Source organism: Eptesicus fuscus, chromosome 9 (genome assembly GCF_027574615.1).
Source record: "Eptesicus fuscus isolate TK198812 chromosome 9, DD_ASM_mEF_20220401, whole genome shotgun sequence".
In the NCBI taxonomy this organism is placed as follows: domain Eukaryota; kingdom Metazoa; phylum Chordata; class Mammalia; order Chiroptera; family Vespertilionidae; genus Eptesicus; species Eptesicus fuscus.
Genome location: NC_072481.1, coordinates 59,874,587 through 59,891,367, shown reverse-complemented (window position 1 = coordinate 59,891,367; position 16,781 = coordinate 59,874,587). Strand labels below are relative to the sequence as shown.

General features: G+C 33.7%; 1 protein-coding gene across 1 annotated transcript in view; it reads right to left on the bottom strand.

Moving 5' to 3' along the window:
* Nucleotides 1-16,781, bottom strand: part of ADGRL2 (adhesion G protein-coupled receptor L2) — a 177,684-nt gene that overhangs the window by 3,112 nt on the left and 157,791 nt on the right. The window contains exons 17-22 of the mRNA XM_054721170.1: nucleotides 9,383-9,474; nucleotides 8,511-8,555; nucleotides 7,382-7,550; nucleotides 4,706-4,834; nucleotides 4,047-4,143; nucleotides 2,256-2,384 (exon numbers count right to left, since the gene is read on the bottom strand). Coding sequence (XP_054577145.1) covers nucleotides 2,256-2,384; nucleotides 4,047-4,143; nucleotides 4,706-4,834; nucleotides 7,382-7,550; nucleotides 8,511-8,555; nucleotides 9,383-9,474 — 661 coding nt within the window. The remainder of the gene's footprint in view (nucleotides 1-2,255; nucleotides 2,385-4,046; nucleotides 4,144-4,705; nucleotides 4,835-7,381; nucleotides 7,551-8,510; nucleotides 8,556-9,382; nucleotides 9,475-16,781) is intronic.

Genomic DNA, 16,781 nt, shown 5'->3' with positions numbered 1-16,781 from the left:
AGATTTCCTAAGTATGGGTCACAGAAATTAAACCAAGAATAAATATTCACTATGGAATGGGAAAAGGGTGTTAGCCTTGGCTAATATATTGTTTATCTCTAAAGGAATGAAAGATTGGGTAAGTCTGCTGAAGATATGAAAAGAGGTTTAGGAAGAAAAAAAATACGGTAACATGCTCTCTTTGAATCAGAGTTATATTTTCTACAGACACATAAACATGTAAACTAGGACATCACAGTGCTTTTCAGGCAAATGGGAAAAAAATAGAGAAAATTAAATGATCTGCACCATGAGAAATTGGGTTATTCATTCTCAAAATCCTAGAGAAAAAAAAAATAAAATCACTTGTCTACAGATAGGTCTGGAAAAAAAAAAAAAAAGAATGAAATGATGGTTATTGAAATGAAACTGACCACTGTGAGGCTGCTGCATTGTATGCAAGGCTTGGAGGAGTTTAGGAAAAAAATTTAATTCTTGGAAAAAATAGGCACTTTCCCTTTTTAGTGCTCACTTCACTCTTAAAGCTGCAGATTATCCTAGAAAACTCAGTTTCATGACCAATAAATATATGATAATTGTTGGATAAATTATCATTAGTAGAAAATGAGAAAATGGGGTGATTATATTTGTTGGTCACTCATGTTATTTTAAAAAACTCTGATCCAACCTCTACTTTTGAGAAACTGACAGGCCAATTAACATCATGCTCCACATATAACAAAATGAAGTTCTGATAGTTATTTGTAAGGCTTCCTTTAGCTTGGTTGACACAGTTCTCTAGCTTTATAAGTTCCTATGTGCACCACAATCTTTATAAGATCCACCACTGGAAAACGCTTGGTGCTTTAAGTTACAGGATAGGTCACTTGCTAGCATTTGTTTCCTCTGTAGAGGTTTGATCTTGTCTTTTTATTATTGCTTAATAAATATAAACATATATACTGGGTAAAACAGGAGGTGTTTTCTATGATACACTGCAGATTTAAGCACATCTTTGACTGGTTTGGAAGAGGCAAATTTTCTGCCCAAGTTCAGGTAATTCACTTGAAGACTTTCCACAGCCTGTAGCAAGATGACTGGGAATGCAGAAATGATAAGTCAATTATTCAGCATTCGGGTTGACAGTACCTCGGGCTTTAAAGAGCAAATTATTTCAGCATTGTGTATACTTAAGTATGGACAGCGTTTGCTACAGACATCTATTGTTGAGAAAGAGCAGTACAGACAGCTGTACTGTTTGAATTTGGTAACATTTTTAGTTGCAAATTGTGAACCACTTGCCCGCTGAGTCTACTTCATGACTGCTAGTTATGTTTTAATTGTGCCGGTTAAAAATCATGCTGAAAAAATTTACATTTGATAGGCAAAGTTAAGTTTTACTCCCATACTTGTCTCTCTGTAGGTTGCTAGAGGAAAGCATAAGGAAAGTGAGAAAAACAAGAGAATGAAAAGAAAAGCTGCAGTTACGTTAAAATAGAATTTCAAGGAAAAAAAAACAGAAACAAAGTTCTGTGTTAAACTTAGTGCTAAATATCAATCACAAATAAAGACTATATGCTAGCAGTAATTAGCAGCAGTAACTTTTATCAAAATCTTGAAAAGTTCTGTTAAATATATATGCTTTTTAAAAAATAAGCTATTAGAAAACACAGTAATATAGGTTGGGTTAGTGACAATCTATCCCCCTCCCCCAATTAAAAACAAACAAACACAACTATAGGTATAAACTGACTGTTATTAACTTTATTTTCAAAGCTATTTTAAGAAAAAAGAAAAACTACCATAAAGCTGCACTATACTATAGTATGGTTACATTGATAATGCTGGATGTCGTTTTCTATAGCTAGGCATCCAAATGAACTTTATTAGCTAATCCATTCCAAAAGCAAATTCTGTCGGCAAGCTTTAGAGTCAACTGAACAGAATATTACATAGAACGGATACCTCTAAGTGATATAAATCTTGAAGATGGGCTCGCGGACCATGTGATGTCAGTCCTGTAATAATATATTAAGATTTATGCCACCTGTGTCAAAAACATGGATAATTATTGGTAAATACTATCATGGCTGAATTTTTACTATAATATAGTGCAGTTTTAGAAGCCTGGCATGCTCAATATACCATTCTCTTCAATTGAGACTATGGATGTAATAATAAATATATGGCAACATGAATATTCTAGAGAAAGGGCAAAGACCAGAGCTCTGTTTAGCAGCAAAGAAAGGTAGTTTTATTCGTAAGTATAAGCACACCTGGTGAGTTAAATACAGGAGCTGAAGGGGCATTACATACAACTGTTTCAGCGAGCAATGTGTTATAGGGGTTGTTAGTGCCGTGGGGTCGAAGAAGAGGGTTTGTTAGTAGGTAATTGCCAGTCATTCCTAAAGCAAAAAAGGAAAGAAAAGAAAGGGAAGGAAAGAAAAGACATCAGTTCTCTTAGTGTTACAGTTGCAGTACAGTACTTTTCGTATTCATCAAGGGTAGTGAACAAGTTGGCAACGAAAAATCTGCTGAAATTTTCTGACTGTATTTGAACTACTAATTTGAAGGAGAAAGGGTAGAGGGAAGTTAAATTTCAGTAATTCACAGGTGCTTTCTAAGTCCCCCAAGTAAACACCTGCTGAGGATGACATTTACTAATTTATACAAAAAATCACTGTTAAACAAAAATGGCAATTAAATGCACAGAGATCAACATTATGTTTCAAGATGTTACTGCTTAATATTAAAAACCTAACCGCTGAGGCCCAGAAGAGGGAATCTCAAACTTTCAGAATTTACAGGTGTGGGATTATCCCTCATGAAAACATCTGTGTTAATAACAACCTCAATACAAGCAGGAGGAAAAACAACTTCAAACAGATAAAAAGTATGACACATTGCACAAAGCTTCTCTTAGTAAATGCAAGAGCACACATGCTGAGGAAGAAAAGGCTGTGTATAATGAATTATTGGCCCATTCATAAATTGTACATAACAAGAATTTTATTTGCCAGGTTTCAAAAAGTGAATCACTGAATAATTCGTTTCCTTTTTGATAGTCATCTTAACAAAATTAGGTAGCATATCAGAGCCATGGAATAAACACATTTCACTTATTCTAATTTACAAATTACCAACCTTTCAATACTTATCAAACATGTTGTGCATAGTTAATGTAATTTGACTAAAAATATTTTAAAATTCAACTTTGATGTCATACATACTCTTTTTTTCATTTTAAACCAACTCTTATCAAAACAATGGCAACATTGAAAAATGTCACTGTGATAAAATATAACATGCTATATTACTAATCAATACAACAAAACTAAAATTACCTGGATAAATTACCTTTCCACCGACATTACGATGACATGATTTTTTTCATACCAAGTTAAAATTTACTAAACTTGCATTCAGAACTATGTATACATGTATTTGTGTCCTTATCTTGCTAAAATATTTTATTTGCCAGCTTATTTAAGAATTATATTGATAATGATAATTTTAAAGATATAACTGTAGACACATAAAAATAGTAATTCAAGGAGAAAAAGATTAATTTGTAAATTCTCATGTATTTTAGCTTTTTGTTTATGAAGATTTACTATAAATGTTTTTGACACTTTTTACTTTTTGAAAGAAATGTAAAATAAAAACTTTTGCAAATAAGAATATTCACTACAAAACTGGCACTGTTTAATGTGAATAGTGGTTAGTCTAATTGTGTTGATGTTTTAAGAAAAAAACTTTGGTAAATGTCTGGGTTAAAGGGATAAATTTCTACTCACTAGAAAAACATATGAATCAGTATATTTTCAGTAATTACTTTTTCTAGCCTTACTCTTAATGCGGAATTTAAAATTATACTGTTTGCATTACATTATTGAATAAAAAGAATTTATATGTACTCGAATAAAGAATAAAAACTGACTCAAAAGATTTAGGAGCTTGTGATATAAACACATTTGAAAAAAATTCCCCATTTTCTCTAGGATTATTGTAAATTGGCAAAAGGTACAAAATTTATATTGTAAACTCAAATTTTCCTAGTAACTGACCTTGATTAAGTGTTGAAGTGCTATTGATGTCACCTGAGATAAAAGAAGATTCAGATTGTTTTCTCACAGTGTCATTCCACATCCTTCTTATACGACTCTATCAACATAAAATAGCAAGACATGTTATGTTAGTTTCCCCAAATTTACCTTATTAAAGACACACAAAGATTTAACCTACCAATCTGTGTAGGATGGTCTGTCGGGCTTTTAAAAAAGAAAACGTGTGTGGATTCTAGTCTCAAACTAAGGAATTCTATACTGCTCTGTAGCTTTTCTACTAAGGGGAATTTAATCTTCTATTCTTTAAAAGTTTTCCTTTATTGCTTTTTTTTTTTTTTTTTAACGTAGAGATGACTGATTATTCAACAAATGTTTACTGAGTACAACAAACACTGCGCTGTATACAAAGCTTAGGCTATGAAATGACTCTGATAGACTTTTTAAAGAAGTACACCTCTCAAAAAAAGGATATTCACACCTAAAGAAACACCTTCAAGAAATACTTAAGACAACATTGAAACCAAAATACTAAAAAAGCAAGTGTTTGCTATGTAGACATCATTAGAATGAGGAGACAGTAAGTGCACTTGAACAGAGCCTGTCTCGGTAGGCTTTCTATCAAGAAGGCCAAGTAAAGACGCTGTCAGAGTCCCTGTTACCTGTGTGCCAGAGGAATACCGAGCGCTGGTCCTGGTGGTGGATGCCTTCACTGAGCTGTGGGGACTCTCCGTTGGGAGGCCGCTGCAGCAATACGAGTGTCTGAAGCACTTGCCATATTCTTTTCGCACCTGCAGTGAACCACCAGGAGACCATGGGGTTAATATAAACATCCTTGCTTCTCCCTTTCTCTAAATAAATAAGCAATGGAGACAACCAAGAAGTTCCACAAACATACTTCTGTGCAGAAAATAAACTGAACTTACAAAAATCAAGTTTAATTGAAACTGTTGTAATCAGAAAAAATATCTCTGTCCATTAGACTGGCTAGTAAAATCTCTTCAATGTGACATATTAGGTTCTAATGCTTTATAACCTGTTATGCAAATGTTATTAATACAATAGCAATATTTTCAAAGCCTTATTTTCTCTGTATACTTAGGAACCCCAATTTTATATTTCATGCTAAGGAGGACATGAAGCGTCTGAAACTTAAAATGACTGAATTAGACGCGTCAAGTCCTCCTTAGGTAGGTCAATGTACATAAACCTCTTTTATTGGATTGCATACTTTTGTGGGTAACCTCTTTATAATGACAAGGCTATTTTGGCACAAGAATAAAGAAAAAAAGTACTTTGATAACATGCCATTAATTATGATGGAATGTTTTGTTCATTTCCTGATGTGTTTTAACACTGAGTAAAAAGAGTCTAAGCTGCCTATGCACTTCATTAGCACACAAGGGAACTATTTATGCAATTTCTATTCACATTAATGAGTTACCATGTAATTCCCCGCCCCCCCAAGCTTGGATATAAGAATACGTCGAAAAGTTATTAGGTCTGAAAGAAAGTTTAAAGCAAACTTTAAAAAATGAAGTCCAAACACTCGCTAAATGATAGGGCCCCTGGTGAGGTGGAACAAACTTGAGAGGAGTAGGTGAGAGTCCTGGATTCTATGCAACGATACTGGCACATAAACATCACATAAACATGTCTTGTTGTGGCCAAGAGCCAGACTTCAAAATTATAAGACAGACAGGGAGATACTGCATAAGAAACTCTTTCTTCGAGTAGGTTACAAAACACACTCAAAGGCTTCTCCCCTCCTCACAGTTCTATGCTCTGTATCTGCCCACAAAGACCATGATTTTGACACTTATTCCTTGCAAAACTAGATAATTAAAGTCACTAGATGACCTTTTAAATCTAAGTGCACTTGCATTTTCCTCCTCTTAGCTTTATTTAATTATACCTATTAGGACAAATAACAATGGGATTGAACTTTCAAAGCATTTTCTTTGCCTAAATATGCTCACTGAAGTAGTAAACCAGGATTTAAACTAAATCACTTTGTATCATATTCTTCACAAGTCATCCTGGCAGCACCAAGAGGATGTGTCCAAGCCTAAGTAGGGTATATTCAAAAGAGCTGCAGGATGCTTTTAAATGTAATTGTAGTTAAAAAGCATAGCAAAATCTTTGTTCAATTAATACACATAACTCTATGAGAAAATAATGGCTAAGTTTCAGTTTTATCTCAAAATAACTTGGCAGATTATAAATGTGCCCGTATGCATGTATACAAAATGCTCATTTATAAAGTAAGAACTATATAAAAACCAAAGCAATTACAAAGGTTATACCTGAATCATATTTAGAAAGTTAAGCTTCAATGTTATTAAATAACACATCATACCTTATAAAAAATGTCTGCACACTTAATGGCTATTAACTACTCTGAAATGCTGCATAACCAAGACAATGGCAATGAAAGTGGTACTTTATCCAAATAACACCTCCGGTGTTGGTGTTGCCTAATGCCTATATTGCTGTGAATGTACGTTACCTGTCAGGACTGCACATTCCACTGTTATTATCTCAAAATTACAGCTTATTCAAAACTGATGGAAGTAACAACACTATCATCTTGTCAGGATTGAAAACATAATAGTTTTCACTTTCACAATTCTATTTCTCTGTTCAATTTAAGTGACCAACCAGTAATAACAGAATAAAAAGACTACACTGGATATGCAGGCAGGGAAAAGATGATACCAGAAAGGCTCGGAAATTTTAGACTTAAATGGTGCTAAACTATTCTCTCGGGTTTGCAGCAGTATTTCATTTCCAAACAAACATTAATTTTTGAATCATTTTTGCTTACTCCACTTAATATAAAATCAGCACTAAACAATAAAATGTGAGATGCAAAATTATTGGATTTTAGATCTAGATCATTAAAATTACTCAAAAGGCAACATTAATATTAGATTTTTGTACGGCTAGAGCTTTTAAATTAAGGGCATGTATCCTTATATTCAACTTCATTTTAGACCACTGTATTCTCTTTATTGAGCAAAGAACAAGATTATTTAACCTTTTCTTTATCTTGTATACCCTTTGCACAAAGCATTTTTATAGACCCCAGTAGCAAAGAAGACATCTTAACATAAATACCTAGTTTATAAGAGCCCCAAATTGAGATCCAAAAATGATTGCTACTGAATTATTTTACATGTGAAGCCCGAATTTCCAGACATGCATTACAATTAATTTATGATTAAAAATATAACCCAATTAATAATATGCCAATTGTAACTTAATATCTTCCCCATTATATCTGTTATTTCCACTACAAGAACAAACAAGCAGAACCCCATGGCGTGGTCACTTACTTTCTTCTGAAGAGCACAGTGAAAGATGAAAATGAACACTCCCTGGAAAGCATTAAAGATGGTGAAGAGATATGCCATCACTATAGTCTCCTCATTAATAAAAAGCAACCCAAATGACCAGGTTAGGCCAAGAAGACACAGAAGAGCGAAAGCGCCAAGCACCCAAGACCTGAAAAAATAAAGTGAGTTTCATTCACAGGTTCAATGAGAGAACAACACACATCACACTTAAATATGAACATATCAGTAGTAGCAGTTGACTTTCTCTATGTTCACATTCAAATTCAACAGCATTTTGGCTTTAACCTTTCATTGATTAAAGAAGAATAGTAGCATTTAGTACTGCAGCCTCCAGTGAAAACAGCAACAGCAGATATGACCTTTTTTTTTTTTTTTACTCCAGAATAAACAAGGTATGAAAACTACATTAAAATTCAACGTGTAAAACATCCCCCAGGACTTTATTGGCTTTTATGTGCATTTTGGTATAAGAAATTAGGAGTCCTTAATGAGGTGACTCCTATCTTTTTATTCCTGTGGTGTACCCACAACACTGAGTAATGTGACACATACAGAAAGGTTAAATGGCAGATAATCAGCTCCTAAACTTCAGATTCTGATAAACTAATCTTAGGTGAACCCTAAGGTTTTTATAACTAAAGCATGAAGAAGCCTAGCTGAAATGGGACAAAAAACATGAGAACAACTTGAACATAAAATAATTTTGGAGAAATTTCGTCATGAATAGCTTAAGGAGAAAAGAACTGTAGGAAATAGGACGGAATGAGAAGGATTTAAAGTCGGTGCATTCCATGTCTAACTAATGATCTTACTTGATAAATGGCTTATTATCTTCATAGCTAGAAAGCATTATAAGCAGAAAAGAGAAACAAAATTATTAGACAGAATTAAAATAGAAAGTAATATGAAAGCATTTATATATTTTATAAATTAGTCAAAATGCAGAGGCAAGCAATTAAAAAATAAAGGCATATTATAGTTTTAAAATACTACAGCAAATCAGACATACAAAAATAATTATAAGAATTAAGGGCAATTCATGATATTGACAGCTTTGTAAAAAATATAAATCATGCCATAAATTTGTTAATGTAGGGTTCTACCTTACCCAGGTAAGTCCGTATTATAGTAGCCATCACAAACACGGTAATTACTGGTGTAGATGAGAAGATAGAAAGAGGAAAAGGAAGAAAAGAGAGAGATGCTAAAGATTAGCTCTCTCTCTTACCATGCAACATGCAATGAAGCTGGCACTAACCTATCTAAAACTTCTAATTTTTAAAAAAAACTACCCTTACTATAGATCTGCCATTTTTTACATTAAAAATATTTTTTTGCAATCCCATTATAACCAACTTGGATAATACCTCATCAAAATTTAAATTATGGCTCATATTAAAAAAATAACTGAAAATGCTTCCATAAGCTGACTTAGGAGTCAACAACTATCAAATTTTTCTTAATTTGGATAGCATTTTTCCATAGATAGGCTATTGCAGTTTTTATTCAACATTGAAATAAAACATTTATTCAATTATCATAAAAACAACAGATAATCTCCATGTTGACAATAGTAATATAATGTATTCTCTTAGGAAAGCAAGATTAGAAGAAATAGAAAACTGCTCAGGATCCTTAAATCAAAAAAAGTCATTTAACAAAACAAACTGAATATAATCTTATCAGCCATGAAAGCAGGAACATCATTTTGAACTGCATTTTAAATTCAAATGAAACTGCTACCGTGATATGGAATTTCCACAAAGCTACTGAAACAATTTCTTGGCTCTACATCAAGACAGAAATTGTTATCTAATTTTTGACCAATGTCTGTGACGTGGTCACACTGAGACTCACCCTCGTACAGTAAAACCTCATTCTGAATAATTTCTAGTTGAGAGAAGGTACTCATGGATTCCCTGTGGAGAATATCTTGCACTTAGTTTGTCAAGCACTAAGCTTAAAATACAAACTACTTACTTAATGTTCTCCAACCTGCTGGAATCAGGTTTCAAAGTGTTTGAGTGCTTCACCATTTTGCACAATGTGATCACCAGGAAGATAATATTTAGCTGTTATAACAAATAATAATAAAAAAAGAATTAGACCACCACAACCAAAGAATAAACAACACACTTTTGCAAATTTATTTAATGAGTTAATGCAGTTAAATACCAAAGACATGAGTATATAGTAGACAATGATTCAACTTTAGTTTATATATGCAATGATCCAGTTAAGTCTAAATAATAAAACACTCGAGCTATGTTTGATCGATTTTTTAATAGATCATTTGACATGAAATTGCAACCTCATTAAATCAGTATCATGTGGTGATGATTAAATAAATTAGATACCTAAATTAGTTTCTTTAGCTAGAGGTACTCCAGGGCCTAAAAGCCATCTAACAGAAACATTAAAGTAAATTCCTTAGGAAAGGCATTTATAGCATGTAGCTTATAATGGAGCGATTGATGAATTTGAGAACCTAAGACTTAGTTGAGAGTCTAGCTTTTGATTTTGGCTGATTAAAGGAGGGTAATAACATTTGTACAGTCTACTTGTAAGGTAATTATGAGGGTCAAATGAAATAAAATATATGAAACAGCTATATAAAGTAAGATAAACATATATACATGTATATTTTGCTATTTATCTATTAAAAGCCATCAGTTCTTTATTACTAGTCTCTATATTGTATGGAAATAGGTAATTTCTGAAAAAGGCTCTTTTGAGTCCCTCTAAAACATTCAGCCAGGGCAAAAAATTGATGGGCAAGATGAAACCTGACATGGAAGGAAGGTTTGGGAGGTAAACACAAGTGAACTCGGAAGAAAGGAGTTGGGTTTTGACTGAGGAGAGGTAAAGGTTTGTAGTTTGCATTTGCCTCTAGTCACCTGGCAGAATGCTGGACAGAGGGAAGGCAGTTCCATTTTTATGCTGTAAAAATAGAACTATACTAGGCTGGTCCTGGATTTATTATTATTTTTTTAAATATATTTTTATTGATTTCAGAGAGGAAGGGAGAGGGAGAGAAATATAGAAACATCAATGATGAGAATCATTGATCCACAGCCTCCTGCACGCCCGTGGATCGAGCCCACAACCGGGGCATGTGCCCTTGACCGGAATTGAACCTGGGACCCTCCAGTCCTCAGGCTGATGCTCTATCCACTGAGCCAAACCAGTCATGGTTGGTCCTGAATTTTTTGATATTTGCTTCGGATCATTCTTTTAAAAAAGGCAAACCAATTTTTTTTATTTTTATTTTTTGTGAGCTCTATATGACTTAAAGACAGTACAAGCCCAAATGGTATATTCAGGAAAAGACTCATTGAATGTAGGATGAAAGCAATTTCTTGGTGGTAGGTAATAGATATAACTTTGTTAGAGTAACATGATTCTTTTTACTAAGTCACCACACCATGTGACAAAATGATACCATATCTTAGCCATTCATCACTATATTAGAAAAAACGATACAGGGCAATAAATAAAATTTCCAAGTCCTTCCTGATGAGTTTGGGCACACAGCAAAGGCTTTACGCTATTTGTCAGTCATTTTGCTCACTGTGCTGTATTCCTCTTAGATGTAGAATTTCTTCTTAATGGAAAAAAATGAGGTTAAATAGGCACAATTTGCAAGTGTTGGCCGATAGTGTTCTATGTTAATTACTTAAGAACAAAAGAAGCTCCTTGTTTAAACTAGTACTTAAAATTAATTTCTTAAAATACTTGTATAGAGAAAAAGCAAAAGCATTTGTAAAAACACTTCTCTAGTTTTACAGTCTGAGTATTTTTTTCAGTTGGTCACAATATAAATAAATGCTTACACTGTCAGGGATATGCACTGTCATACATTTTATTCAACAAATATTTACTGACTTTACTGCACGGATGTGCTTACTGTATTGTAGACACTTTCTGCCTTGGAAAAAATTAAAGCGGTCTTTCAGGCAGCACAGTAAATATTTGATTTGGTTTTAAAAAAATTGTGACACAGTACACAGTATATCTTTAATTTTTTTAAAAGGCAAAAACAACAGTGTTCTTATTTTTTTAATTTTATTTTATTCAATAGTAAACCTTAACTAGTAAATTTAATGGTTAAAAACAAGAACTCTAAATATCCTAAAAACAAACAAACCAAAACCCATAAAAACAGACAAAGTGGCTACAACTCTTAGATAAGAAAGGCTGCTTTGTCAAGTCAAAGTTAAAATCCTTTAAGCCTCTTGACCCTTCTCGTTGAATGTCCTAATGAAACTACTTTTTTCTTTTATTCCAAACTTTTGGACCTAGGTTGTCACTCAACCTTCCTTTTCCTTGAACAATTTCCTGAAGCATAGGTAGATCCTCAATTTGGTGTTCATTATTTTCTAAGCATATTAATTATCCCCTAAAGATAAAATAATAGTAGTAGTAGTAGTAGTAGTAGTAGTAGTATAGTCCAGGGAGAAAAAAATGTTATTACCCACGACAATATATAAACTATAAGAAAATAAAGAATGTGAATGTGAAAAAAATGTGGATGTATAAAACTATTATGCTATGAAAAGAAAATGAGTACAAATGTGAAATCTTGGAGGTGAACCCATCCAAACATATTTTTCAATGGAGAAAATCAGGTAAAAATCAATAATACATTTTTCAATAAACATAAAATCTAAGTACATAAAAATAGAATTAAAGCTAAGTATGATACAAAGAAATTTCCATCTTGTTAAGACTGAGGACTAAACAAGTAGAAGGTGTCACAGAAAACATCTTATTTCACCCTAAAAAACAGACTGCTAGATGCATTTTCCCTTCCTCTCTCTTTCCCCTACTGAGGTTAACATTATATGTGTGTGTATGTTTTCTAGCTACAAATATAATACATTCACAATACATAAAGTCCTAAAAATTACAGGAGGGAAAAACCAACAACAATCTATAATTTTATCTCCAGAGGTAGTAGCAGGCAGTACTCTTTCCCCCTTCTTTCTTCTACTCCTTTCTTGTTCTCTTAAAATATAACTGGACAGCCATTTTACAAATCTGCAATGTTAAATATCTTGCCAAAGGTTATTTAGCTACTATAACGTCAGTGCTGAGATTCAGTATGCCAATTTATTCTCAGAGAAAATATTAGCCTTCAAACAAAACAAAGATATACTAGTTTTACATTTTAAAAAGTGTTCCACTTCTATGCAGAGTAATCCAATTTATAAATCACTCAGATGACGAATGCCTTAAAGATAAATAATGAATGAATGTATAAAAGACAGCCTCAAAGAAATCCTAAATAACACGAGGTGTGTGCTTGTCAAATGACTTCCACCTGATGGACTTGCCAAAATAACTAATTTTCCATTTTCTTTGTAAAACACTACCATCCCAGCCTCAGCAAATGGCTAAAATGCCCACACACTTCTACGCCACTAGCCAAACTGTAGGTTTAACAGTGGCGTTTTCTCAAACCTGTTCGTGTTGAACTCACGTAACTAAATATCACACAAAGCCATAAAAGCTGAGTGCAAAAATAAGGGCTATTGTTTCTAACACACTTAATGTCAAATGTTTCTAAAGGACATTTTAAAAATGAGTCTCTTTAAAACCAACTAAAAGTAATAGAAAATAATCATAAAACCGCAGGAGGATATTTGACTCAGATGCTTTCAGAAGTGTCTACGAATTCTCCCATTTATGCTAAGTGAAGTAAGCCAGTCAGAGAAAGACAAGTATCACACGATCTCACTTATATATGGAATCTAATGAGCAAAATAAACTGACAAACAAAATGAACCCAGAGACACTGAAGCATGCAATCAATCTGACATATTTCAGAGGAGGAGGGAAGGAGATTAACCAAAAAACTTATATGCATATGTGCAAAACCCCTGGTCACAGACAACGGTGTGGTGAAGGCTTAGGAAGGGGGTGGGAGCGGGGTGGAGAGGGTTAATGGGGGAAGAAGAGTGACATCTGAAATATTTTCAACAATAAAGATAAATAAAAAAATAGAAGTAAATAAAGAAATTGAAAATATAATTATAGCCAATGCACTAATATTTAGATCCCAAGAAATTTATAATTAAATCTAACACTAATTTAGCCTTTGAAATATGACTTGAAGATAGACAAATGGTGAGGTAATGGTATCTTTAATAGGACGAGAAATGCCATCATTTCAAGTCAAAGTAATTATGAAAAATGGCCTGCAAGACATACTGTAAATCATAATAAAAGCTAAGATACTTCTCCCCAACTCCACATTTAAAAGAAGTCACTAATACATATTTACTACTTTTATTAGACAAATGAAAAAATATATATCATTTAGGTATTGAACATTTTAATGTTACCACCAACATATATGACAGTGAAATATTTTGTAATTAAATAGAACATATACTGAAGTGTAAACAACATTTTAGTGTGAATTTAGAGTTCTATTTTTTCCAATGCTTTAATAATGTAAATGCTAATTTTTATTTTCAGAGAATAAATATTGTTGCTATGATCTTTTCAGGAGATAATATGCTCTAATAAGGATCATGACTTTGTAGAGTAAAATATTTCAACAGATTTTTCCCCATCTCGTTTCTACTTCTTTCTTACTCTCTTAAAATACAACTGAAAATCAAAACAAGTAGGCAAATAGAAACGTCTTTGATAAAACCTATCATTCAAAATAGCCACTTGAAGACTGAAAGGGTTAATTTCAAATAAAGAACTGGCTGCAATTCTGGCTTCTTTCTTCTTTGCATTTTCCCCAGGACATACATGGCTCTTTCCAGCCATATACTTCTGTGTTGCTGCTGCTGCTTTTTTTTTTTTTTTTCCTTTAGGTTAGAGTAAGTGATTTCTTTTTTCTCACTTTTATTTCTTCCAATTTATTTTCCTGTGTTTGGTATGCATTTAAGAAGTAAAACACAACCTTCACACATGGAATCTCCCCTATTTCTCACTGGGAGGCAGGAAAAAAGACCAGGAGAGAAGCGGGTCTCTTCTCCCTTCAATGCAACACAGCCACTTTTCACCCCCACTCTTGTTCTTTGTTTTTTTCTTTCCGACACAACTACTACTGACTTTAAACACAGTGATTTTGGGATAGATTGGAGAGTGTTATGCAATGGTGAGAAAGGAAAAAGACAGTTACAAAGATTTGTCTAAACCTGGTAGGTACATGCCATTATTCAATCCTTCCCATAGAAGCCCCCAATTAGCACAGGTTATATAGATTGTGTTACATGTTGTATGGCAACTCACCAGCCTAACTGTCCATACTAATGACTAATTCTGGAGATGAGGCAGCACAACTAGGAATTAATCAGGTTTTAATTCCATTCTGTGTGTGTGTACATGTGTGTATGTACTTGCACATGCACGTGTACATGGTAAACAGCTATATAGACGTCTCAACAGAATTATATGCAAGAGACTGAAAGCAAATTCAGAAGAAAAATATTTTCCTATCCAGCCAAAAAATAGTAAATCACCAAATGGGGGGATTCTTTCTCTTGCCAATAATGCATAATATTCTTTTACCTACCCCAAAATAATTTTTTATAAATTATTGTTTTAATAATCTTCCAGTATAATTTGCTGATAAAAGTCATCACCACTTAATGACAGGCACAGCTAGTCATCACCCATATTGATGACATGAGAAATTTTAAAATACAAAAAGGCTCCACAGATTACAGGAACGCACAGTTTGCATTCCAGTCATCAACCTGCTCAATTGGATCACATCCGCCTGAGCTTAGCAGCTTAAAATTCATTCCACAGCTGGCAGTGCTGACATGGATATGATAAGACAGAAGCACAGAAACACCACTCTGAAGTAACCTAACTGAACCACACATGTTCTGACCCTTTTTGTCCTCCCTGGAGCTTTTGCTACCTGGCAAATGCAACTCTAAAACTGCACTTGTATCTCCAGATCTTTGCTGTTAGCCAAGCAGAAACCTATTTCTCCCAGGGACTGGCAGCCAGAGAGGTGTTCTCTGAAGAAGACTTCTAAATGAGTGTGTGAGCTGAACTCTTACTGAACTGAATTAATTATTAATGATGCAGATGGAGCTGTCCAAATGATAAGAATAGCTCCTGAGGTGTCATGATCCAAGCTTTCATTAAACCATTTCAGGCATACTAATGGTTTCCCACTGCTCATTACTTGCAAGCACTTTTCTCATAGACATAATAACTCTAGTGGCCTGTAGGCGAGACACTCAATAGAAACATAGAAGTAGGAAGTTTTATCTTCCATAGCATGTTATTTTTCTTCATAGAACATTATGAAAGATGTACACTTGTTTAATATTACTAAGTTAAACGGTTTCAATTCAGAAAAATTGGAAATGAAAAACTTGTGATAAGAATACTCCTTAGGCGGTGGAGGGTGGGTAGAGAGAGATTAATCGGGGGAACTGATGTGCATTTTAGCATAGCCCATGGATACAGACAATAGTGGGGTGAAGGCCTGGGAAGGGTGGGTATGGGGTGGAGGGGGATCAATGGGGAAACAAAGGGGACATCTGTAATACTTTCAACAATAAAGATAAATTTTTAAAAAAGAGTACTCCTTAAAAATGTAGAAGATACTATACAATTTATATTACTAAGATTTGTGTCTAAATTGCCTTTTAAAGGTCCTGTATTACCAGAAGAATATATGCAGGTAAATCTATTAATATTCAACAAACTGGTATTCTACAATGGTATCATATCTCAATTTAGGTTACATGCAAGATAATGTTTTACACACTATTCCACTCTGTCTCTGTGCTGGGACGATTAGAGGGCAAAGCAATTGCAAGAGAAGAATCACTCTCAGGATCTTTCACTGTGATTGCTACCTGCTGTTTTGTTTTGTTTTAAGTTGGCAACACTGTTCCCCAAAGCCCTTCACATCTCAACTTAAATGATTTGGTAGAGGATAATAATGACACTGTAAATGGGCAATATAATAAAATGTCCTTTACCTTTTCTTACTGAAAACTGAGTATATGTGAACATTAACTCCTTCTGCCAAATGAAACCATTTTTATTGTTCTAAAGTCAGTATTTATCTTTAGAGATAGAAAATAAATAAAACTGCAGTACAAAAGAATTAAACACATAAAGACCAAATAGCCCTAAAATGGTCTTTAAAATGTTCAAAATATCAATATATTTGGTCAAAGGCTAAGGGGGAAAAAAAGAAGCGTGTGTCTTTAAGGACTGTATCCTTTCATGTTAGCTATTTGTCTTATAACTCAACCTAGGCTTAGGCTGTGTTAACATAAGTAAACCAAGAACGAAAACTGGGACAAGCATCTGGATTGAATAATTCCAAAGAGAAATCACCTTTCCCGGCAACACTTTTCCTGGTCTGATTCATACAGGCATT